The sequence below is a fragment of the Alternaria alternata genome (genome assembly GCF_001642055.1).
Source record: "Alternaria alternata strain SRC1lrK2f unplaced genomic scaffold CC77scaffold_30, whole genome shotgun sequence".
NCBI classification, from domain to species: domain Eukaryota; kingdom Fungi; phylum Ascomycota; class Dothideomycetes; order Pleosporales; family Pleosporaceae; genus Alternaria; species Alternaria alternata.
Genome location: NW_017306219.1, coordinates 112,123 through 136,438, shown reverse-complemented (window position 1 = coordinate 136,438; position 24,316 = coordinate 112,123). Strand labels below are relative to the sequence as shown.

Genomic DNA, 24,316 nt, shown 5'->3' with positions numbered 1-24,316 from the left:
TACGCTTATCACAATACCACCCGTCCAGGTTCTTCCCTTGAAAACAGAACTCTCCATTGTAAACTCTTCTCGCTCATCCGTCGGAATACTCATCCACCAACCAGGAACCTTTTTGCATTCCATGACCTTTCCCATTTGTCATCTAGCTGTCAATCTTTCCATCCGTCATCCGGTCACTACCCTTGATCCCTATCCCCCTCCCCCTTCCCTTGATATTCAATTCCGTCTGACGAACCTCCCCCTCCCATACCCTTCCCGATACCCCTCCATCCCTTTACCCGTCTCCGTCTCTCTTATTGCTTGTCTCCTCCCCTCCCTAGCTCTCTCCCTGCCACACTGCCTGCACCACCCACATTCGCCATCAACCCACAGCGTCTGACTCATCCTCCTCCCTACCGGACACGCCTTGATGGGCTCAAGCGACCTAGCGTAAGGGCACAAGCGCAGGTAAGGGTAGCAGGGCGCGGGTGGGCAATGACAGGAGGATGAGGTGCTAAAGAGTACTATGCACATCGAAGGCGTGGGTGTTGGTTGGTTCGTGCTCGTGAGGTACGGTAAATAGTGGGTATGTATGTACGTATGTATATATGTACGTCCACTGCTACGTTGTTCAAGATGTTGCAGAAGCCGTGTGCCGTACTAATGACTCCTCTGCGTATGTACTCACGACCGAGCGTTGGACCTTGATTGCTGATCAGATTGTAAGAGAATCTCAAGTTAGCAGATATGTAACAACTGTCAACGGAGCAAAACACTTATTTCGACTGAGCAAAATTTCTTGTTGGCTCACCTCTACTCATCTATCTTATCAACAAGTCATGTTTTTGAACAATGCCTCAATCCCCCTTTGCAAGATACGCGAGAAAGTGAGGAAGGGAAACAAGCTAGGCGATTGTTCTGTGCAACAAGCACGCGTTTTGGCCAACTAGTTGTCGTTTGACCAAACCAACAGCGGAGCAGGTATCGCAAGTTACCATTGGAAAGACGTGAGCATGCGCGGTCGCAGGGTTTTGTTGCGCTGCAGGTAAAACATCTATCTCTGGGTAGCGGGACACCCTGTGTGGCGGGATGGCACAAACACTTGCCAACACTACGTGCTGCGCTGCGCCTAGCTAACACCATTAGAAGAACACGTCTCTACTAAGAATGCAATCGCGCACGGCAGAGAGAACAGGCTGCGAATGTGTAACAGTCCGCTAATCTCGTCAGTGTATAGCAATGGTAGGCGCAGCCTCCTCTTGGGCGCCTGAACGAGGGCCTGAACGAGGCTGTGCGCTTGGAATTCAACCTTCAGCATAGTATTTTTCTTTGCGCGTCTTAAGACAGTAGAGCCTCATCTGCTCAGGCAAAGTCTCCCTCATAACCGCAACTTTCAATCATTGTTACTCTTTACGTTGCACTGTTGATGATCATGGGGAAACCAAGGCGAAAGGCACTTTGGCGCAGGTTTCTTCAACTCGGAACAGCACCCCCGGAAGTGACGAAATGGCGGCACGTCAATGGCGACGCTCTCGAGATGCAAACTCCTCTTACGGCGCAAAACATAGAGAGTCGCCATAGCAGTAGCACCGCGAGCGAATTGATCGAGAGAAGCGTTGTCAGTCGCACACTAGGACGATTGGTGGGCCCTCGATTCGTAGGGTGGCGACTCGGCGTACTACACTTTGGAATTTGGGTTTCGATTGTCTTCGTGCTTAATCTCACCGCGACGATATGGGCCTCTTTAGCTACTAGGAAAGACAGAGGTGTCCTTTTCGAGGGCGAGTGTGTTTTTACAAAACAGCTAAACACTGGACTGCATGTTCTAATCAACCTGCTGAGTGCAATTCTCTTAGCTGGGTCCAACTACACCATGCAATGCATGTCTTCACCCACACGACAAGAAATCGATCGGTCGCACGCGCTATCACGTTTTCTTCCTCTCCAGATAGGTATTCCAGGTATTCGAAATCTCACCAAGATCGGACGCCACCGAGCAATACTATGGTGTCTTCTAGGAGCTTCCTCTCTCCCCTTGCACCTATTGTAAGTCGCAAAGTCATGTTAGACGCACCCGCCAGCTGACGACTAGAACAGCTACAACTCTGCAATATTCAGCTCCCTTTCTTCCAATAGCTATTAGGCGATATCAACGAGCGAGTCTTTTATTACAGACTCAAGCTGTCTGAACTGTCCTGAGATGACCGGGGAATTTCCTTCCGTACTGCATCGTCTTTGGAACAATGCAAGCACCGGCACGCTCGAAAGGCTTGATCCCGCCGAATGCATAGCCAGGTACGCAACGAGTATTCAATCCGCTCAGCGCAACGTCCTGCTTGTTGCCAGCGATGACCAGGTCCTGCCTCCGAATGAGAACCCACTTATAAATGGCTCTCATGCCTATGGGCGATGGAAGTTCAGTGCCATGAGCGCAATGGCGCGTGATACGGCTCGCAACTCCTTTGACTGGATATGTTCAGGCATGGATACTAAGAGACCGTGCTCGCTTGGAATCGATGCTATTCGGGACTCATCTGCTGAGTCGTGGCTCATGGGACCCGGAGCAGGATGGCCCGTCAAGTACTGTCTTAGCGAAAGGGCAGATCCAACCTGCAAGCTCCATTTCGAACCGACTATCGGCACTATCGTCACAATACTCAACTTTGGTAAGTTTTCCTTTGGAAGAAAAATACTTATTCGCAGGAGGGCTGCGTACGGAGCAGCTAATGAGTGCAAATAGTCAAAGCGGGCGTCATGTTTTACGTAGCGTTCCTCGTTCGAGACGAGCCACTCATGACAATGGGCGACGCAGTCGCATCCTTCCTGGAAAGACCGGATCCTACAAGCAAAAACAGGTGCCTCTGGGCCTTTGCAAATCAAAGAATGTTCAGAGACGGCAAAGGTATCAAGCATTATAGAGTAGGCCCGCAACGCTGGACTTGTCCACAATATCGATGGAAGGATGCCACTAGTCCAGAACGCCGCGTCGTCACTATCTTCATGTAAGAACAAACCTCACCTTCCGCTTTTTTCCCCAAGGCCAGAAGCTTATATTGATCATCAGGTTCTTGCTTGCTCTCTCGGTTGTCACCGCATTCTTAGCCGTCGGAATCACCGCCTTGCCACCAGGCATAACAATCTCACAGCTTGACTTCAGTACGCATACACCCATCTCGAAGCCAGTGGATACCTAGGCTGAAGAGAACCAGCAAGTTTTGAAAGTTTCGCTAACGCCGTGTATTGTAGTTGGCCTTGATCCAAGCTCCGCCATCGACATGCGCAATTTTCCAGATTCCCTCGTGCTCAAGGTTGTGCTCGCCAATTTACCTCAGCTCGTATTCTCTTTGCTCTACTTTTCTTACAATGCAACTCTGACAGCCATGCTCATGGGCTATGAATGGGTATCATACGCCCACAAACGAAAAGGCCTTCGGGTATCGCACCAGCCCAAGGGCGCTCAGCGCTGCACCTACTTCCTCCAGTTGCCATACCGGTTCAGCATACCACTTCTATTACTAAGTGCTCTATTGCACTGGCTCGTCTCTCAAAGTTTATTCCTCATGTCCATTGATTTCTACGACAGTCTTGGCAGGCCTGGCGACAATGATCCATACAATTCCAAGTTCTTTGGATACCAAACTGTGGGCTTCTCGCCGCCTGCTATTGTTGCTGTTTTGGTGTGTGGTGGGTTAATGACGATTAGCATCGTAGTCTTGGGTCACATACCGTACAGGCGCGGCATGCCTGTCGCAGGCAGCAGCAGCATGGCCATCAGTGCGGCGTGTCACTTAACGACGGCTGAAGATGGAGCAAACGAGGGCACTGCGTCGAGTGAGAAGTTGCAATGGGGCGTTGTGGCCAGGGCAGACAATGGCCCTGGGCATTGCGCATTCTCGCCCAGATCAGTAGAAGCGCCCGTCAAGGGCAAGGTGTACGCGGGCTCTTTCAATCCAGGTCTTTGAATGTTTTTAAGATTGGGTCGCTGCGGAAGCTGGAAGTACAGGTACGGGAGTCCTTCGCATACACGACTAATCGCTGCCATAGCTCGAGAAGAACCCTCTAGCCTCGTTTTGCTTAAATTTCCAATCACATGCTCCTAGCGTTACATTTCGCACGTTGTGCTCGTGCTTCGGCTAACGTAACAACAGAGCGATGTAGTCACGTTAAGGTACTGCCTCGCCAACGTTGTCGTGAATGCAGTTGTGCAAAACAAGAGAATGGGAGAGAAGTACAGTGAGGGCACCACTATCTTGCGTGATGTTTAGGAGACTCCACAAAACGCGAAGCTAAGCTGGAGAAACCGCAAGATATTGGCGCGCTTGCTATACACTGTCTGGCGCACCTTACCACTTTCTGCGTTCTGTCATGATTGATCATGACGGACTCGCACATCTTCCTCACCATCCATGCCTGCGCTAGGTACGCATATTTTGTCAAAGCTTTCCTGTTGAACCAATAACTTACACTCAAATATCATAGCCTAAAAGTAGTCTTACCAATGTAGGCAAACAAAGAAAGTTGTTCAGTAGCACGAGATAAGGCGAAAGAAGACGCAGTCGGCAACACGAACAGGATAAGTATTATGATAAAATAAGTTTCCCTCTTGACTAGAGAGGGGGAGAGAGAGACGGTGCAACGAGCGCACACTGATAGCCTTTGACCTAGCAAGCACCGCGTAAAGGACCTCGTGCGACTAAACAAGATATACGTGGGACCAAGGGGGGAGAGGGGGGGAAAAAGAGAGAAAAAGGGAAAACATTTTCATCCTCCCACCTCCCCCAAACCCACCACAACATGCCGTAACATAAGAGGTCTAATAGAGGTACTTGGTCAAGACATCCTAAGCCGCCGTATCCATGCCCTCGCTCTTCATCTGTTTGCCCGTCCGTCCACGCGTGACTTCCTTGTCCTGCGGACTCCTCGCGACCTCCTGCTCGTCGGAGCTCTCATCAAACGTGGGGCTCTGGGGCCTACTATCGTTCAGATTACGGCGACTGCGCGCCATCCACGACCTCACACCACCAATCAGACCCAGATTGTAGCCCGCCGCGAACTCGGACGACTCCCTGGTACTGTTGATGTTCGCCCTGGGTATGTCCAAGTGGCTCAGCCTACTAATCGCACTCGGGCTCCTCGCAACATTGCCGCCAGATTCCATAGCCTCAGCCTGCGTCTGCTCCCTCGTTGACGTCCTCGCAGGACTGGCTGGCCTCGAGGTGCCGTATTGCCAAAACTGTCTAAAGTCCTTGCTCAGTTCCTGGCCTGTGGTGGTCCAGTTGGCTTTGATGCTGTCGCGCAGCTCGGCCATGGTGCGCTTGACGTCTAGTTCATTCTTCTTGAGCCAGGACACGTTTAGTTCTTTGCGCGAGGTGCCGCGTTTGAGTTGGCGGTCGATGTATTGGTCGTAGTCGCGTACGATCCTGTGCATATGTTAGCCTGGCTACTACCGTCAAACACTGCATGTTCGTAGACTTACTTTGTAATGATACCCGTTGTGCTGAGACCCTCTGTTCGCTGTGTGACGAGGAACATGCCGCGCTCCTTGATGGGACCGTAGATGTCATCGCCTTCGTCTGCGCCATAGGGAAGGTCGTCGTGCGCAACATAATCGATATTGTGCTTGAGCAAGAACTCGGCGGTGACGATCCAAGGACAGTCCTCAATCACCTCGTCAACCCACTTGCAATGGCGCACACTCTCGGCACGCTCCCTCGCCGACAAAACGGTCAGACCCTTGCGCTTGTGCGTCTCCTTGTTGCCGGTAACGCCGACGACGAGGTGGACGTCTGGAAAGGCCGTCTTGGCTTGCTGCAGGGCGCGCATGTGTCCAATGTGGAAGAGATCAAACACACCGTCTGCGTATATCCTGACCGGTCGGCCCTCTGGCGGCGGATTCGTCTTGTACCCTACAGGATCGACGAGGCCAGCTTTCGGCGGAGGCTCCATGCGCATGCTTCCAGCCTCGCCTCCTTCGCCGTGGTCATCGTCGCCTGCAAGCGAGGATGTGCGGCGGCTCTTCTTGCTTGCGCGCTCATCCTCGTCGCTGTCTTGGTCGCCGTGGGCGCTCTTGACGCGTACCCGTTTCGTCGTCGTCGTCGTCGTGCCATTGGCATTGGCATCGGCCTGGCGCTCCTTCTTGGACGCGACGGCTTGGAGGACAGGATCCTCGGCACCCTCGTCCGAGGCGTCGCGCGATGAGGGCTGCACAGCGTCCATGGCGTCTTTCTTGACCGACGTTACTGTGGTTGAGCGCTTTCGTTTTGGCGGCATAAGCGTGGGGAGTCCGAAGGCTTCAAGCGGTGAACAAGCAGCAGGACAGTAGGTGCAATTACGGGCGCAATGGGCGGGCGTTTAAGACTAGTTTTGCGAAACCAGCACGTGCAGTGTAGATGGAGGAATGGGCAGGTGAGGAAGTAGGTAGATGTCGGATGCGCAATGTCCAGATATGGGGAAAACGCGGGTGATAACGGTGTCGGGAGACAATGCGCAAGCGCCAATTAGATGGTGGAAGAAGTGACGACGGCGACGCCAACTGAGCACGACAGGAAATACAGGCCAGAACGTCCAAGGAGAAGACGTCGGCGGATTTGACGGCGAGGTCTAGTAGTTGTTGAACACGCGTAGAGTACACCTAACATCATCCTAATAAATTTCGCGCTTCCTTGAATCCTGATCTGATCGGCACGGCTTGGCATGACGAAAGTCCGCCCGACGCTCCCTGCGCCACATAGCCAACCCACGTGTGGCATTTGCCATCCTGATTCCTTGCATTTGGCACAATTGCCATGACGCATCTGCATATGAACAACATCAAGGAAACCTTGCTAACCTACGTAGGAACGGCTGCGTCGTCGTCCAAAGTCCACACCCTTACTTCGCCATCATCGCCCGTACTCAGTATGATCTCCTCATCTTCTGACCGCTTGCCCTTGTCTGCTCTCCTCGCCCAACAAACATGGTTGATCTCAAACACGTCGTGCCCTGAGAATAGCTCCGCAATAACCACCCACTCAGTCAACGACTTGTCCGCATCCCCGTTGTCGGTATCCGGAGCAGCTTGTTGTTCTCTCCACCTCTCCTTGTAGACCACAATCTTCCCGTCACTCCCCGCGCTAACAATCAACCCCGTCCTTCGACTCCAACTGACCGAGTAGACGGCGCGTTCATGAGCTTTAGGTAGCACAGCCTCCTGATGCCAGTCCTCGTCAATGGCCGCAGAACGAATAATACTGGGTATGCCCGTGTTGCGCTCGGCATACTCGTCTCTCTCTCGCGGCCGTCTCCGCCATATGCGAACTGTGCAGTCATCCGAGCAGGTCGCGAATCTAGGTCCTGATCTCTCCAGTTCCTCCATGTGTTGTGTTTGCTCGGCTGCCAGCCCTGCCGTGTCTTTCCTGTAGTCCTTTTTACTCATGCCGCTGCCTTCAAACTCAGCCCACCAGACTGTCTCCTTGTGCCCATCAATCATAGCCACCTGCACCCAGTCGTCTGCATCTTCCCTGTACAACCGGACAGTGTCGTCGTAGCTCGTGCTAACCAGCAAGTCTTCTTCTGGGTGCCATGCCACGGATTTGACGTCGCCGTCGTGTTCTTGTAGTACGGCGACCGTCTCAAAGTTGTCGTCCTCGAGCTCCTCCCATATCCACACGCTCTTGTCACGGGAGCAGGTAGCTAGATATTGGCCCGAGGGTGACCATGCCAAGCACTTGATCTCCGATTCGTGCCCGTCGAGAATACAAGAGAATTGATAGTCGTCGGCGTCGTCATGGTCCGAGACTGTGTCAAAGTTGTCTTCATCCATGCATCCGCCGGTTCGTCCGCCTGCATCCGTGAAGTCGCGCTCCATGCCACCCACAGCACCGCCGCCTTCTTCCCGCCGCCATATCCCCGCGCTCGAATCAAAACTCCCCGTCGCAAGCACGCTCTGCCCCCGCGTGCCAGGTTTCCAGGAAACGGTGCGTACACTGCGTTTATGGCCTCCGGTTATCGAGTGCAGGAGCGTAAAGGAGGTCAAGCTGTACACGCGGACGCTGCGGTCGGAACATGCTGTTGCGACAATAGGGAGAGTAGGGTGGGGCGCCGATTGCCATGTTCGTGAGTTGGATGGCGGTGTGAGGGTTGCGAGAGGGGTGAGGGTGTGTGTTCGTGGGGAAGACATGGTCGAGGGGCCGCCGCGGGCAGGGCGTACGCTACGAATCGAAGCAGCAGCAGCAGCGCGCAATTGGTGATTCGGATCGAGGTAGGGGTAAATATGTCTTATGAACGAGCAACGGCGTGAGCTTTGTCTGCTGGTGTCGCGCAGAGCTAGCTTTGAGTCAATCGATCTGGAGAGTTCACGCGTGGGGCATAGAAAGTTCAGATGAGCGTCATTCGCCAAGCCTCCTCCCACCATTGTGGGCCTGCGTTATCGGACGACCTGCATATGTGCCATGCGCTTTCCTGGCCAGATTGTTCCTTTAAATCCATGCCATACGTGATATACATATTACTCTATACATTGTCCTGAACGACTTCAAAACACTTTCTACTCATTAAACCTATTGAGCGCCCCCCAACAAAGGCCCAAACTCCCCTTCGTATCGTCATCGTATGTCATTATGAAGGGGTATCCCGATTACTCAATGATCCAACGCCGCGCAATGCTTCTGAAACAAAATCACCGTCTACTCCTTCCCATCCTCTACTTCCTCACCCCATGATACCCTGGCCTCGTCACCGCATGCGGATCCCGAAAACTCGTCGTGATACTCATCAGCCTATCTGCCAACGTCTGCTGCTCCGTCTCCGCCATTCCAACCTTCGCACTCACCCCCAACTCACTGAGTTCAAGGTTCGCTCCATCTTTGCCCTCATCCACATGGATATTCTGCGTACTCGTTACCATAATGCCTCCCCAGGGATGGCTCGACGGCTCAGGTGCTGACGTCGATGTTGTGGTGTAATTTACGAGTCCCTTTTCAGAACAGGTGTCGGTCTGCCAGCTTATCTCTGTCGAACTCGAGCGTTTGGAGCGTAGAGCACGTGGCCATTTGTGTCCGCGGCTAGACGGTGCGACTTTGGTCACGGACGGCGCGCGGCGTAGTGAAGAGAATTCCTTGTGGTTCTTCTGGGCCAGAATAGCGTGATCGGCACATCCTTCCTGACTCCTCAAATATGTTTGGAAGAAAGACAGCGGAATAGCTTTGAGCGTCAGGCTCTGCAGACTCTGCACGTAAATCTCTTTGATACCGCAGAAGGCGAAGATGGTTGCGTGGCTGAACTCCGTCTGGCCGTGCATCATGTCGAGTTGTTGCGATGAAAAGACTGCACGATGCAGCGTTTCTTCTGGGCAGTCGCGGAGGAGCTCCATGATCCGGTTGCGGAATTTATCGAGGAACAGATCATCTTCTGAGTCTGTCGCTGTGCGGTTATTGATTCGCAACAAGCAATCATCCAGCGTGGAACCGTTGAAGGTGGCGAGAATGCTCATTTGTCGTCCGTCGAGCTCGTCGCTGCTTAGCTTTACCATTGGAAGGCGGCCGGGTGCGGCGCGCGGGACGATGACATCTAGACCCCTCATGCCGGGTTTGGGTTGTACGAGAAAGGAGCCAATGTAGGTTCCTTTCTTAGGAAGTGACAGCTGTCTCTCGCTGAATGCATGGAGGCGTCCGACTAGGTTCTCGAGATCGTCGCGTGGTATCTGTAAACTGCGGGCTAGGTGATCGCTAACCTGTTCAACGCTCGCGAATCCATACCCGAGGTTGTGTAGTCGGTGTGCCTCAGTTGTATCGACTTTCTTCGTAAGTACGAGCATTTGGCCACGGCCGAAGAGGATCGGATTCACGATAGCGGCTTCGAGGTCTTTTGTCGCCACGTCTGCAGCCACAATGGTCTTGTTGCCGTAGTTGCTCGTCCAGATTGCGCGGTTGTTCATGGTTCCCGTTGTTAATACCTCTTCGTAGAGACATCCCAAGTTATGCAGGCTTGTATCGAGAGTCTTTGCGATATCGTGAGCGGTGACGCAGAACAGCTCTCGAAAGGTAGCTGAGTAACTCAAATCTTCGTCAGTATCAAGAGACGTCCTGCTGTTGCTTGCGTGAGTTGGCGCTTGGAGATAGCCGGTGGCTTGGAGATGCTCTCGCATTTTTGGGATGAGATCGGAAATGCCGGTCCAGTTGCGCGATACTCGAAAGATCCATTGGAATACGGGATGCGAGGTATTGAACTCTTCATCAAAAGTTCTTTGGTGGAATTGTTGGGTGATGGTCTGACACGGCATCAGTCCGCTTTGACTGACGAGCAGTCTTCCTTCAGGGTCGAATGTGGCGATAGCCAAAACGACTTGTGCTGCTCGATTCTTCTCCAGTCGTCTTTGACGTTGCTTGATGAAGCCGAGCAGAAAGCACACGACACACGCGCTCAAGCACTGGTGCTGATTAGTGGTGCATAATTTACTTGAAGCAAATGACTTACAAGGCACAGAGAGATGATAAGGTTTGTGTTCCTTTCCTGACCTGGTCCGCTGTGGTAGCCATGGATCTCATACCAGGTACCAGCTGCAGCAGTCCAGTGCATTCCGCACACAGCCAAGGCAAGTACAATTGCCACAATGATACGCCGCCAGAGATTGTTCATCCAGTGTTTGCTCCAGATGAAGAAAAGGCTAAACGAGATCAGACATGCGCCCACGGCGATGGAGGCGGCGCCAACAACGTGCGCCCAACTCAGAATGATTCGGTAGTTAGTAGTGCCGTTGTTGCCCAGATAATGCATCTCAGTGACCGCCGCTCCTCCGCAGACACCACAAACGCCTAGGGATGCGAATCGGACAAAAGACCCTTTACTTCCCTTGTAAAACTTGTCTGCGGCCAGTAGTCCTAGGAAAATAACGACCACGGGGAGGATAGCCGAAACTGCGGTGTAGGTCGAACTGTAGTAAAGCTGGATCTCTTCTTCCCCGTCACCGAGCACGATGGCTCGATTCCCTACAAAGTGCATGCACCAGATCGCCACCAAACCGAAGGATACTGCACAGCCTCCGATTTGTACCCTGGAACTTGGTTAGATCGTTGTACGACAATGTGCTCTCAGAACATACCACGATCGCCATCCTGCTCCTGAAACTCTGCGATGCAGCAGTTCCACCGTTGTGAAAGCACCGATTAAGCTGACAATGTATGATCCTACGATGAGCCCTGGGAGGAATGATATGCTAGGTCTACTCCCAAGAGGGTACTTGGTCGCAATCTCTGGATCAACAAACATTGCAATGCGTATTCCTCACTTGGCGTGTAGGAAGGTATAGTAGTCACGTAAGGCTGAAGATGCGCCTTGTCATGCGCTGCTTGATAAGCAAAGGCTGCAGTCTGTCAGTCAGTTATGTTCATTGAACTGCATATAAGTAGAGATGATCAGGGACGCACCTCCACAGAAGAACTGAATAAAGCTAGAGATCAGCCTGGCGGAGCCGCCTGGGGTATGATCGCTCGGAACAGGTTCCAGAGAAGAAGAGGTTGATCACAGTCAAGTGATTGGCATCATCCACGGCTGATCGGCGCGACAAGGCGATTCCGGTGTTTCGTCAAAGTCGTCCAAGCCAGACGATATCCAGCTTCCTTCAAACTACGGCTATTCCAAAGATCCAATCAGCGTGTATGCGGAGTCGTTGTGTATAAAGCGTTCGGCCTCCTTCCAGTAGTCGAGACTCTCAAGGACCGATCGGAGAGGTAGCCGGGCGAGCAGTGATATGTAGCAGATATGTATCTGGGACCCGCACCAGTATTGTAGGTAAGTTGGGCGCCCTTCTATTCTAGACGTTCAGTAAAGTGGGAGAACATGAACATACTTTGGCGCCTGATTAGTCTGGCGCGGCAGGCATGACAGCGACACCCCGTCGCACGGAGTATCCACACTTTGCTGCTGGGACCGATCACAAAGCTCCGCCGTCTCTCAAGCCGAGATGCCAATGGCGCCAGTCCATTTTTGCTACGCCACACCTCTGGCCCTTGAATGGCGAATGTCGCTTGGAACGGGATGCGACCTAGTGGCTCGAGAACTGCTACTCGAGTAATTACAAAGTTCAGGTATGCCGTTCGGTCTTGGTGCTCTAGCCATTTACGCTGCTAACGTGTTCCGCTAGTTATGCGGACATCTATCTTCAACGGGACTTAGTCTCACGCTGTGTTACAACCGTGGCTGCTGAATGCCCGAATGACGGTGCTCCTCTCGTCAACGTGAGCGCGCCAAGGAAGGATCGAAGAGGACATGAGATGTATGCAGCAATCACTTGCCGTGCAGATTGCACAGCCAGGAGCGAACATTCATGCGGCCTAGAGTTGGCCCGCATATCAAGGTAGAGTTAGCGCGGAGGCTCGACTTTGGTACGTTGGCCGACTGATCCCGGCTTTTCAAGTGACATTGGTGAGAACGGGTGATTTGAATTGTTTCGCGACGCCAACACGGCACGGAGATGCAGACTCCAGGGCAAGATGTAGATGCTCACGATGGGGCAGCCCGCGATTTGGCTAAGGTCGGCATGTTACACAACCCTTGATAGTATGTGCCGTGCGCCCAGAGCATTGGTATCACAATCGCCGATCAACTGGATCAAGCCAAGATGTGATATTATGTATGCTTTCCAGACAGGCTCATGGATTCAATTGTCTTGTCTCTCTCGTCTTCGTGCGTGGGCGCTTGCAACTTCGCTTTAAGGACCGCTATCACTGTTGTTGCACATGCGCAGCGACGAAAATCGTATCATTCGCATGACGAAGGTCATCCATTATCAACCCTCACAAGCATAGACTCCAGGCCGGCAACCCGTTCGGCTGGTAAAACTCGGAAGTCCCGACTTGACATGTGTCGCCATCCTCGCGAACTATCCGTTGGTGCGACGGCTCATCGCAAGGTGGAGACTGAGCATGGTATGCTTACCTCCGATCACATCTCCTAGGCCACGACAAGGTCTGTGCCCCGATAGCCGAAATGATTTTCGCCCGTGCCTGGGCCTTCCGCGCCGGTGGGGCACGAATCACATCACCTTCAGGAGGCTGCTGTTGGAGAGCCCACCAAAGCTGTTGAACTGTTTTCTCGTAGCTTTGAGTTGATAGTGTTACAGCAAGTCACCACTGGCATGTGACGTATGCCAACTGTTCATGGCATGTTGATCCCATGGTAGCTTTCGTCGGTGTTTGGCGTCCGAAACAAATCTTGGTTCGCTTAATGCAACCTCGGTAGGAGGCGACCGTAGTCATTGGTGGGCAGCGGCGTTGACTGACAGGAGAGTTTCGACGGTTCAGTTTGCGCCACATGAACTACGAACAAGACCCAGTCTATAAGGTGCCGGTAGTGGGAAAACTCTCGTCAAGTCCGTGTGGCAGCAGTTACGGAAGGTGAAGAAGCTGTTCTAGGCGGGCGCACGCTGTCAGGGTTCAGCTGAAGGCGAGCAAGTGCTTTTCCCGTCACTTCCGGGACCTGCAGGATGATGTGCAGTTCTAGTTACCAGCCAAGCCATTCTTGGATGGGGGGTGCGTGTTTAGAGCAAGGGTTGACGTCGATTCATGCTTCGTATTATGTGCTGGTGGCGGCTTGGGAAAGGGCGTTCTTGTGAGCTGCGATCAACATGCAGCTACTCGGTCATTGTTGAACTATGGTGTTGAACAACGGATAACGCCGTCTGGGGATGAGCCAATGCTCTGTGTATAGCCGGTGGATAAATCATTGCAAATGCCCCAGGTTCTTCCGTCACTGCGCCACGTGTGACCCCGTTCGGAGATCAAGAGTAAAAATAAACTCAAAGCCACAGCAGCGACTACGTGATGCCATCCTTTCTAGGTGAAACGGCTGCCAACCCACTTCGCCTGAAAACCTGTAGAGATGCAAAACTCTATCATGCGAACAACAACGCTAGTGAGCTCAAGCCGAAGCGAGCTTCCTTTACTAATCAAGGGTTCAAGACAAATTCCTCGGTACGTTCAACGTCATTCTCAAGTAGCAGCTGGTTTAGGTTTTCAGCATTTGCGATTGAAGAATTTTCCAAAGAAAGGCCTGCAGTCTGCAATGTACTGAGGCAGTGGTAAGATTCCGCGATGACCGACTGCTGGTTGAAGACATGAAGTGTTAAAAGAGATCGTCATCCAAACTATCAGGCGTCTGAAAGTGCCTATCCGCGGAGCAGGATGTATTTGCCATGGTATTCTGAGGATATGAGTCAAGGAGTAGGTCATCCTCGCTTTCTCGAACATCGATATCCAGATGGGGACTGCCGATAGATCTCCCGTGCTGTTGGTTCATTTGAGCATATCCGGCCGGTGGTGATACATCGTTGCACAATTCACGCGGACGATTATCCTGGACTGGTGTAGTGTGTCGGGAATAGTGCCAGAGTGGCTCCTCTTCTGCCAACATATCGTCCGAAACCGGATGGTCCGGATGAGAAGAATTAATACATGCCTGAATTGAAACCACGGGTTTGTCCAGAAGGCTTCTCTGGGATATCACCCATAAACGCCTTGCGATGGCTAAGTTGTTCTCAGCAGCGTCACATCCAACGATTGGCCATTTGTCGCTTGGGAGACTTGACGAGGTTTCTTGCGCCATCGGACTCAGTCTTTTCATCTTATCTCTAAGCGAGATGGACATGGAGTTTACGCTATCGATTCGAGAAAGCGAACGAGCAATAGTAGGGATCAGACAAGCTCGCTGAGACATAGCCTGCTTAGGGTCAGCCATGCAAGAAGCATCAGTAACGAGATCTTCTTACGACCAAATACCCGGTTCTCCATATCGCAGGAGCTACGTCTGCTAAGCCTAGACGGAAAGTGCTTGCTTTAGCCTTCCATCCGACTAATTTCCTGTTCAATGTGCCACAAATCGACAGACGCATCGCCCCATCAACCATGCTCGCGACGTTTATCCGGTCTGATGATGTGAAATCTGGACGTGACTTGCGCTGCATAGAGGAATCAACGATCAGGCGTTTGCGTGGTCGCTTCAATTTTTTGGCCTTGTCGGGTGAGTGTGACTGAGTCGACACCATGGTCTCTGTAGCTGATCGTTTTCGTTTCCGACATGCAAGTGCCCTCACAGCGGTTTGGCTGCGGTCGGTGTCAATATCATGCAGTAAGTCCTCGGAAGCCATCTCATGCAAAAGCGTATCAGAGTCTTCTTCGTCTAAAGCTGATGCTCTTCGCTCGCTTCGAGGTGAATTCGATCGCTTCGTTGTGGACCTCCGGCGCGGGCTTGTCTCGAGGATGTCCATGCAGAGGCGTACCGTGTGGAGTGAAATCTCTGCAATACCCTCGGGCGGTCGAACATCTGCTGCCGGTACATCTAAGAAGAGTCTGTGACGCTCCTTCTTTCCCTGCATCCCCATGACGGATGCGTGGTTGACATCCAAGCGTATCGTCCCTGGATCCACAGCGGTATCTGTTCTTTGGGTTGGCTTCAACATCAGCTGATCCCAAACCTATGCTTTGTCAATAATGGCCATCTAGAGAGCATCGCACCTACTGGTGCATGAAGGACAGCATCCGCGAGGTCTTGCAGTTGCTTGTCAGGTAATGAGTCCTCGCGTAAGTTGAGTCTTATTTCAATGTGCATATGTTGCCCGCGTTTGACCCAAGTATTTCCGGACATCAACAAATCGAGGCACTGGAGTGAAGTGAGTTGCTGTAGGTAAGTTGCGTCCTCTGTTGATGAGACGGTGATCAATGTTGTGAGCCACAGCTCGTGATTAGTGGCAGGCGAGCTGAGTACTGCGCGCCCGAGCTCAATCGATTTCGACATTGATCTTCAGCTGTGTCAGCATTTCTGGAGATGGCAAGAAAGACGACACAATAATTGCAGAAGTTGGTGGGAGAGCTGAGGCCGGGATGGTGAGGTGTCGCGGTTGACGCCAAGACATGCGTTCGGCAAGCACCCTGGAGGTTGCTTCCTCGCAGCTACAGCTCTACGCAAACTCCACCGTCGGCTCCAGCATGAGGAACATCGCCAGCAACGCGCTGAAGCGTGTCGGTCAAGTTGGACCGCTTAAGCATGTCACAAACCGGTCGTCCGGAGTGCTTGCGTGTTCATCGGCGCGCAGAACTCTCCACGCCAGCCCTTCGCGACGCACCGATGGCGTCTTCCGCGAGCTCACTGCCATGCGCGTGCGTACACCCTGGGTAGAAGCTCTGCGCCAGCAGCAAGTCGAGGGGAAACAACACAAGGAGCCTTCAGGAAAGCCTGAAGTTCCCAAAGACCGAAAATTGACACCGAAGCGTATGGATGAAAGCTACCACTCAGTTGTGCTTCCATTGGCTCAAGACCCATGGATACTCGACACATACCTCAACTCCTCGGGCCATATACGGCTCGGAACCATCTTCATGGACCTTGATGCACTCTCAGGCATCATTGCGTAAGCGTTCAACAGCTACGCGACATAGCTGCCCTGCTCTAAATGCTCCGACAGGTACAAGCATACCGGAGACGATGTGACCACAGTCACGGCTAGTTGCGATCGCATTACCATTCACTCCCCACTGACGGAGATATGTGACCTAGAGTTGTCCGGACGCGTTACCTACGCGACTGGCAGAAGCAGTTTAGAGATTACTATGCAGGTTGCCAAAGCACCTCAGAAGGGCCAACAGGCCAAAGACGAGGATGTACTGATCAATTGCACATTCACCATGGTCTCCCTAGATCCAGGCACCAAGAAGTAAAGCTAATTCTTGCAGGCACACGTCGAATCACAGCTGACAGGTTTCTAGGCCGGTAAATGTCAACCCCTTGATCGTCGAGACGGCTGAAGAGAAACGCCTGTATGCTTTGGGCGAACGCAACTCCAAGGTGCGCAAGGAGCGCCGCGATACTTCCCTGCTCAAACATACGCCCAACGATCTCGAAAGCGACCTCATACACGCCTTCTGGCAGAAGCAGCTGCAGTACCATGGTCGGGTCCAGTCCACCTGTTTTCATCGCACAGCTAACATGTCTAGATCCCTACGACGAGCTTCGCAAACCAGATAACGTAGTCTTCATGGACGCCACGCGTCTCCAGACTGCTACAATCATGCAGCCACAATACCGCAATCGACACCACTTCATGATCTTCGGCGGTTTCCTTCTCAAGCAAACCTTCGAGCTTGCCTTCACTGCCGCGGCCGCTTTCGCACACGCCCGTCCAACCTTCGTCTCCCTCGATCCCTCTACGTTCCAGAACCCTGTGCCTGTAGGCAGCATACTATATCTGACCGCCACGGTCGTATATACAGACCCACCCCTAATTGGCGCACCCGACGAGAAAGTCGACGAACAAGCCGGGTACACACGTGTGCAGATTAGAATCGACTCCAAGGTCCGCGATGTTGAGCATGGCCACTCCAAGCCTACTGGCCAGTTCAATTACACGTTTACCGTGCCAAAGAACATTAGGGTTATGCCCAGAACATATCAGGAATTCATGATGTACATTGATGCGAGAAGGCGAGCTGAGCAGGTCAAGCGTACGCTGGAAGAAGGATATGGGGTTAGCCCGAAGACGGCGGAGGACAGTTTGACGGAGTAAGACTTGGGTCACACATGCTGGAGAACAGTATTAGACGTCGACACCTCACTGAACATCATACAACTGACAGTATATACTGTAATTGAACTCATACCCATAGTATAAACATATTGATCAAGATTTCCGAGCATCCCAAACGCCTCCCAAGAGCATTCCATCGCAAATGCAGCCCCAAAGCCGGTACGCGCGCCTGCATGCGCCGATAACGCTTTACTCAAACAAGAAATAGGTATAGCGCGTTTAATGCAGACTTGAAAACGTGAAAGGAAAGTACCGCGTGGGATGGTTATGCATGAGACTGAGTGTGCATGCATCGATGAGGCGGTGAGCAAAGTCCGACCAATAACTCCGACGGCATACGCGTGCCGGAACGACGCTATGCGCAAGGAGAACACGACGTGTGAATGCACCTGCATGGCAAGTCAGTACCTCGTGTACTTCTGGTCCTCCATCCTACAAGCAATCGGCCGGACACGTCTCCCCGCCTCCGCAGGCCGCACGCCCACCCCCATAACCCGCTCTTCTGCATCTCGCTTGTGGGGGGAAGAATGAAGCGTACCTAATTTGACTGGCCCGTCCATGTCCATCATCCACCATTACTCGCTCTACAGCTCATCCAACTCAAACTCCAAAGCAACGTCTTCCGAGCAGTCCGTGCAATAGTAGTTTGAGAAGCCACCGCATTCAATCTTCATCTTGGAACACATGTCGATGGACCAGGCGTCATAGGAATATCCCGAAAGGAGGCGGGAAGAGCAGACTTCTATGCTGTTGGCCCTGGAGGTTGGTCAGTCAAGGGGTTGGCAGGGAGTTGTGGAAGGGAGGGAAGTACCAGATGTAATAGTCGTGGTTGCAGTAGTACCATGAGTAGGTGTAGGAGCACATGTTGATAGCTTATTCTGGTTTATTCGCGGGAATCCGTGCGATGGCTGTTGTGCTGTACTGCTATGGATAATACTGTCCAGATGGGCCTTGTATATTTCAACAGTCTATATACACGTTAGCTGACCGCTTCTTCTTCCCCTGTAGATCTCTCTTCGTTGTATCTCTTGTTGGACTATGGTTCCGCGGGAGGGAGTGCGGAGTTCTAGACCCGGGATTGTAGTCGTGGCTCCAACAAAGCTATATGCAGGGCTTGCTGTTCAGCTAGCTTTACTTACCTAGATGTAGCCTTTTTCGAAAAGAAAACAGGCTTGGCAATGATTCGAGATATACCTGCTTGTTCGGCAATCGATTGCGTGCTTCAAATCCGCTTTCTTGGTCTCGCAGTCAAGTCTTCTTCAGGTCCAAGGATATAGAAGTACTCCGGAGGTGCTTCTGCAAGACAGCATCGGCCCTTTATGCTCATCCCGAGGCCTACAGTCTGACTCCTAACAAAAGCTTGGGCCGACGGCTCATTGCAGATACGCCGATATGCTCGAAAGCATCCCCCGGATTAGCTGATAAGGTGAAGCGGTCCCTTCCAGCCAACCACATCTTCGTGTTTCCAAGATTGGAAGCCGAGCCGGGGGATAGATCCATGGCCCATGCGTGAAGTTCGGCTATCCGTGGAGAAGGCGGTGGAGGGAAGCCCTGCGTATGTCAGATTGAATGAGATCTTCAGCTTGAAGATTGTGTGCGTCAAGTATATGTATGGCGGCTTTCTGTGAAACTGCAAGGTCGCATGAACGATTACATACGCTGTCTAGACACCTCGGGTGTATGTATCTCGCGTTCCAGCGAGGAAAAGGTATGTCAAGACACCCCAGACTTTCCATCTCGCCGACAACCGGTTGGACCCTGCGTCTGCGGGACGTGCATGCAGGGTCCTCAGGCTAACTTTATCGGGTCGAGTGACGCCTCATTGGATAGGGAAGACCGGAATAAGCAGCTATAACGGCCTTCGGCCTGAAGATAGCGATAGCAAGGCTGCGTGGAATCGATAATATGACATTTGTATAGTAGTTCATGGGAGTAAGAGTGATAAGGCGGCTGTTTAGAGGCAGAGCAAGAGTCTCTGGTGATCATACGCCAGCATACATACCTAGGCGAGGAAGACGTAAGCGTAAGCGAGTGCAGGATGTACAGGTCGCACTTTTCCACATCTGATTTCTGGCAATTGCTGCATTCTGCTCAGCTACTGTATCTCTCTGTGCAAACTGTATTCAGATGGTTGCCAACCCCAAAGTTGGCCGAAGAGCCTGGTGCTGTTAATGTCTCCCACTAGCGTCCGATAACCGATGTCCTCCAGGAAGTCGGCATCGTGCTCAGCAACGCTTACTTACAGGAACACAGACTTAGAGAGACTGGCAACTGAATATGCGATGCCGACACTCACCGCGCTAATATACATTTCCCTATTGCGCTGACTTGCCCCGACACGTTCTTGTCTGTCCCACACTCACAGCGCCTTCCGGACTTTCAAACTGCCGATTCCGCCCGCTCCGCTACGCCTCTTCTCCTCGATCACGCCAGTTGATACCCTCCATCGCATCGTCATAAGATCCGCGCTCCGATGGCTATCGGGCCTGTCGCACCATTATGCCGACGGATTTCGATGGTTTTCGATGCAAGTTGCCTGTCTGGGAAGGTTGAGTAGTGGTGGACCGATATTCGTCGCATTTCGGACGCCGGGCACCGAAGATTCGCGGCGTTCGGCGCTGGTGTCGTTCCACGTTCGGCCGGGGAGCGGAAGGGAAGGGAGTGAGAGGGGTCGCGGTTTTCGGAGATTATGAAATGTGTTTCTGGAAGATCGGGTGTGTTATTGCTTCTTCTACTCTGGACAACGATCGAATGAGAGGCGAGACCTGCAAAGTAAGCTCGGGACATTGCTAGACCAGCGTAGTAGGTGCGTCCGCCCAAGCGTTCAGCCAGGTCAGACTGTGGTTCATTCTTTCTTATTCCGTGGTACCGTGATGACTTATAAACAACGAGTTGCCCACGCGCGTATCCTACAGTCGGCGCAAACAAGCTGCTGCATGTGACCTCCACGTCTTCGCCATATGAACACGATCGCATCATGCTCGCCAGTTCATGGTTGGAAAATTTGTAGTTAAGCATCATCCAGACCTTCAAAATCTTCAGCACCGGAAATCCTTGCGTCCAGGCTTCAGACCTCAGTCGACGTAAATGATCTCAAGGTCCTTCCCAAGACTCACTTTCAGCTTCTCTTCGATGTAGTCACGGCTGTAGAGATGAACCATGTAACTCGGTAGAATGACTGTCTCTAGCCTGGCACACGGCCGTTCAACAATAGACTCTCGGCGCACAAGATCTTGGAACAGCCCCACTGGGACGTTGATGACTTTGATCTGATGGCGCAAATCATGGGGTACATGCCATGCGAAACCATCGACACCAAGAAACCCCAGATTAAAGGTCGTGCTTGACCAAAAGTATGGAAGAGCTTCGTAGCGGCACTGCGTGCAACTTTGCGCTAAGCTCATGGGATGAATCCTCAACGTTCTGAAGTAGCGATGATAGAAGCCGCGCGCAGTAAGACATACTTCATTGGATTCGAACGCGTAGCGATAGATTTTGTTTCGGAGCTCAGCTGGAAGGCGCAGGAGAGGTGAGTTGCGCTGGTTTGCGGCGGTTCTATTAGGATATGTGAGTACGAGAGGAATCTCATGATAGGTTCGAGTTCCTACATGCTGTCGAGATCCATATTCATCTGACGCGGTAGAGTTGACGAATCACTGGAATGATCGGGAAACTTCTGGTCGAGACCGCAACTGGTGAGTGATCGCAAAAGAGATAAAGATGATATCGGCAAGAGAAGATTGTGCTAGCGCACGAGGCTACCTAAGTACATGTTTCACCATCCCGTAGTTGCTCCGCCATACCAAGCTGTAATACCTCACCAAACCCTCCAGAAAAGACTTCACCATCACCTTCGCTTCAAAAAGACTGTTGGGGTAAAGGTGCGATGGATTGATGGAGAATTTGCCTACATAGGCAACACACTAGTGGGTACGGCAAGCACCAATAACGATACGTGAGATGGTACCTTCTCACCAGGACCATTGAGGTATCCTTCTACAGTGAGAGAAAGCGAGAGGGAGCCGTCATAGCGCGTGGCCCTCCGAACGTGGCAGAATATGTCACTTGTATCCATTAAGGTATGGCTATGTTCATGTGGGAAAGTATTAGTGCCGACTTGCAATCTTGATGATAAGTAAAGAATATGTGATCTCGAGTTATAAAGACATGTCGGTAGATTCCAAGCTATCTTTATTTCTGTCTTCGCCTCGGCTGTTTTACTTTTACTTTTACTCACGAAAAGGGTAACATAATAGCAAAAGCTTCCAATTCGATGACGCAATGACAGGCAAAGTCAAGTCTAAGTGCGGAGAAAGCAGGTGTATCTACAATTGTCGCCCGCGCATAGTATCGCGAACCGTGCGTTTGCAGTAGCATCACAGCCATTGTGTCATTGAGAGTTTAACAATATTGTTTCGTGCATTACTTCGTCTTGCTCTAATCTGCTATATAGGATTTCGCCGTACAAAGTTGATAAGTGCATAAGCTCCGCTCGCCACGGCTGCTCCTCCCAGTGGACCCACCCAGTAGATCCAGTGATAACTAGTAAATCCCACGACAACTGCTGGACCAAAACTTCGTGCTGGGTTCAAGCTACCACCCGTAAAGTAGACACTGCACATCTCGGCGATGAATAGTGACAAGCCGATGTACATTGGTTTCGATGATCCGGCCTCCAACATGAGAATGCTCAGGACGAGTTGCGCGGTGACAAATGCTTCCAAGAATAAACCTCTAGTCACGCTAATCGATGCGTCAAGCTTTGTGTCGATAGTGAGGGCTCCAGGCAAAAGACCGGAGACGAAGCCTGCTGCGGCGATAGCAGCTATCATTTGCGCTATGATAGTTTGGAGCGCACGGTGCCAATGTATCTTTCGTGTGAGCCACAAGGCGGCAGTAACCTATGGATGATCAGATTAGTACATGTTACACTGCATGTTCGTACAACCGCCACGTCTTAGCGATGTCGCAAATGGTGTTGCCCGTGTGCTGGGATATATGAGCACAAGTTGCACGGCTGGACTTACTGCTGGATTGAATTTACCACCGCTGATGTCGGCGAATATGGCGACGTTGATAGCCAGGGAGACGCCAAAGGCGAAGGCAATGTAGAGAAGCTTCCCAACATCGGGAATCGGGTTCGAAGATGCCGTCAAGTCGTTGGTGCCCGCGGCATTGAGCGCGATCTGAGTACCAGTGAAAGCCAGGGACAGAAACATGAAGGTGCCGATTAGCTCTCCCAAGAAAGCCGTGACCTCTGTACGTAAGATATGATGCTTCCTTCGGTCCTCCGAGGGAGGTGCGGTTGATGGCTCATGGAAGGGTAGACCAGAGTCTTTGTCCTTGTCGTCGAACATGATCCAGTACGGGTTGCTACCAAGAGTGCTTGAAGAAAAAGGTCTCAAGGTGATGGGAGGTGAGAGCACAAATGAAAGAGAGGATGTTCGTTTGTAGATTGAAATGTGCTTCTCGAAAGCCATTATATCGCATCGCTGAAATGGGAGGAGTAGGGTGGGCACTGCCGATTCTCATATTCGCCTGTGCGACCCGCAAAGCCGTGCACGCTTGAGAAGATCATGGTTCCGTCGTCCTGGGGTGGGTGTTGTCTGCTTGAACCCGCACGAGCCTGTTGTTGGAGTTAGAATCCATGCATCACTCCAGACCAGGAAGTGCTGATGCATTAGCGGAGTGTGCATTCCGACTGGCGTGCCGTTATAGCGAGATTGGGAAGTCAAGGTACGATAGAGCTAGAGCGGAGAAATGTCCATGGGGTCGCCTGACGGTGCGCCACAGCAACTCAAAAGTGATGAAGATTGTCGACATAATTTCGATGGTATACACCATCCCGAATGCTACTGGACTTGATGTGCAGTAGCAGCAGCCGAAGATGTTCCGTCTACTGTGGACAGGACTATCCATTACACTACGCGTCAATAGCCTCACTGTTGGTTTGGAAAGAATGACTGCGATTCCTGCGAGGAGGGTGTGCATTGAAGTTCGAGCGTTGCCAAGATTGGAGCCAGCAATGTTTTGACAGGTCGTTCGAAACGTTGGTCGCTCCATGATACTGCAGAGACGCGTGCGCCGCCCCTTAGTGGCGGCTTCAGAAGAATGTGTCAATCAATACTGAAGCGATGGTTGCGCAATGATGCCTGTCAAGTAGGCAGTGTTGTGTGCATGGACATCATGTAGGGTGCTGCAAAGTGCAGGTGTGACGAAGGATCCGCAATGGGCGACTAAACATCAGCATACGAACGTGGTGTAGAAGAGAATTCCATGAACCCACTATCGGAGTGACGCGTGGCAGGCCTACACATGAAGCCTGGAAACGACTGCGCCTTCAAAATTGACTCGCATGGAATATGGAAGTCTTTCTCCAAGCGCCGCTACCGCTCTTCGTGGGCCCAGTCGCTGGATTTCAAAGATTCTGTACTGTCCACACATTTCCACTTCTGTCATTTAGTTCAGTTGTCGTGCAACGTGCTCTGGCCAAGATTGGTGTTGCTAAAGTTTGGTCCCGGTGCACGGGACTCGCGTTGTGTGCTCAAGCTGATCACCCGTCCACAACTAAATGTAAACTGATACTCACTGGGAGTGCAGTGCTCTCGGGACAGCCGCTACCGACTAATGTGGGCATAACCTCGTTGTTACTGGCTTTCAACCGCACGTAATCTCAATAAACCTCCACATTCGATAGAAACATGCCCCTGCACTTGCGCGGTGCCTTCATGGACGTAGAAAGTCTACACAATCGACATCAGCCAATCATCGCCGCAAGCAATCTCA

The 24,316-nt window shown here is 52.0% G+C and overlaps 10 protein-coding genes across 10 annotated transcripts; 3 read left to right on the top strand and 7 right to left on the bottom strand.

The window, feature by feature from the left end:
* Positions 1-1,339: 1,339 nt before the first annotated feature.
* On the top strand, positions 1,340-2,356 carry CC77DRAFT_1025580 (hypothetical protein). Its single transcript, XM_018526092.1, has 2 exons — positions 1,340-2,025; positions 2,077-2,356. The coding sequence occupies exons 1-2, from the start codon at positions 1,412-1,414 to the stop codon at positions 2,120-2,122; spliced, it is 660 nt and encodes a 219-aa protein (XP_018380106.1). The 5' UTR covers positions 1,340-1,411; the 3' UTR covers positions 2,123-2,356.
* On the top strand, positions 2,180-4,216 carry CC77DRAFT_1035460 (hypothetical protein; the record flags this gene model as incomplete). The annotated part of the gene is made up of 3 exons (XM_018526937.1): positions 2,180-2,200; positions 3,312-3,908; positions 4,214-4,216. The coding sequence occupies 3 exons, from the start codon at positions 2,180-2,182 to the stop codon at positions 4,214-4,216; spliced, it is 621 nt and encodes a 206-aa protein (XP_018380105.1).
* A 235-nt stretch (positions 4,217-4,451) lies between these two features.
* Positions 4,452-6,577, bottom strand: CC77DRAFT_974742 (Nucleotidylyl transferase). Its single transcript, XM_018535905.1, has 2 exons — positions 5,456-6,577; positions 4,452-5,399 (listed from the first exon to the last, which is right to left on the bottom strand). Exons 1-2 carry the CDS (start codon positions 6,247-6,249, stop codon positions 4,820-4,822), a joined length of 1,374 nt encoding a protein of 457 aa, XP_018380104.1. The 5' UTR covers positions 6,250-6,577; the 3' UTR covers positions 4,452-4,819.
* Positions 6,561-8,308, bottom strand: CC77DRAFT_1025577 (putative cytosolic iron-sulfur protein assembly protein 1). Its single transcript, XM_018526091.1, has one exon. The coding sequence runs from the start codon at positions 8,135-8,137 to the stop codon at positions 6,809-6,811; it is 1,329 nt and encodes a 442-aa protein (XP_018380103.1). The 5' UTR covers positions 8,138-8,308; the 3' UTR covers positions 6,561-6,808.
* A 351-nt stretch (positions 8,309-8,659) lies between these two features.
* Positions 8,660-11,223, bottom strand: CC77DRAFT_1013770 (hypothetical protein; the record flags this gene model as incomplete). The annotated part of the gene is made up of 3 exons (XM_018523861.1): positions 8,660-10,384; positions 10,432-11,008; positions 11,057-11,223. The coding sequence occupies 3 exons, from the start codon at positions 11,221-11,223 to the stop codon at positions 8,660-8,662; spliced, it is 2,469 nt and encodes an 822-aa protein (XP_018380102.1).
* A 2,833-nt stretch (positions 11,224-14,056) lies between these two features.
* On the bottom strand, positions 14,057-15,892 carry CC77DRAFT_553557 (hypothetical protein). The gene is made up of 3 exons (XM_018532152.1): positions 15,469-15,892; positions 14,720-15,424; positions 14,057-14,670 (listed from the first exon to the last, which is right to left on the bottom strand). The coding sequence occupies exons 1-3, from the start codon at positions 15,742-15,744 to the stop codon at positions 14,077-14,079; spliced, it is 1,575 nt and encodes a 524-aa protein (XP_018380101.1). The 5' UTR covers positions 15,745-15,892; the 3' UTR covers positions 14,057-14,076.
* Positions 15,678-17,638, top strand: CC77DRAFT_1025572 (Thioesterase/thiol ester dehydrase-isomerase). Its single transcript, XM_018526090.1, has 4 exons — positions 15,678-16,357; positions 16,412-16,660; positions 16,713-16,894; positions 16,941-17,638. Exons 1-4 carry the CDS (start codon positions 15,861-15,863, stop codon positions 17,507-17,509), a joined length of 1,497 nt encoding a protein of 498 aa, XP_018380100.1. The 5' UTR covers positions 15,678-15,860; the 3' UTR covers positions 17,510-17,638.
* Positions 17,639-18,114: 476 nt separating this feature from the next.
* Positions 18,115-18,394, bottom strand: CC77DRAFT_1066736 (hypothetical protein; the record flags this gene model as incomplete). Its single annotated transcript, XM_018528923.1, has 2 exons — positions 18,115-18,286; positions 18,342-18,394. The coding sequence occupies 2 exons, from the start codon at positions 18,392-18,394 to the stop codon at positions 18,115-18,117; spliced, it is 225 nt and encodes a 74-aa protein (XP_018380099.1).
* A 2,210-nt stretch (positions 18,395-20,604) lies between these two features.
* Positions 20,605-21,155, bottom strand: CC77DRAFT_1066735 (hypothetical protein; the record flags this gene model as incomplete). The annotated part of the gene is made up of 2 exons (XM_018528922.1): positions 20,605-21,085; positions 21,139-21,155. The coding sequence occupies 2 exons, from the start codon at positions 21,153-21,155 to the stop codon at positions 20,605-20,607; spliced, it is 498 nt and encodes a 165-aa protein (XP_018380098.1).
* An 820-nt stretch (positions 21,156-21,975) lies between these two features.
* On the bottom strand, positions 21,976-23,010 carry CC77DRAFT_1066734 (aquaporin-like protein; the record flags this gene model as incomplete). Its single annotated transcript, XM_018528921.1, has 2 exons — positions 21,976-22,431; positions 22,558-23,010. 2 exons carry the CDS (start codon positions 23,008-23,010, stop codon positions 21,976-21,978), a joined length of 909 nt encoding a protein of 302 aa, XP_018380097.1.
* Positions 23,011-24,316: the final 1,306 nt, after the last annotated feature.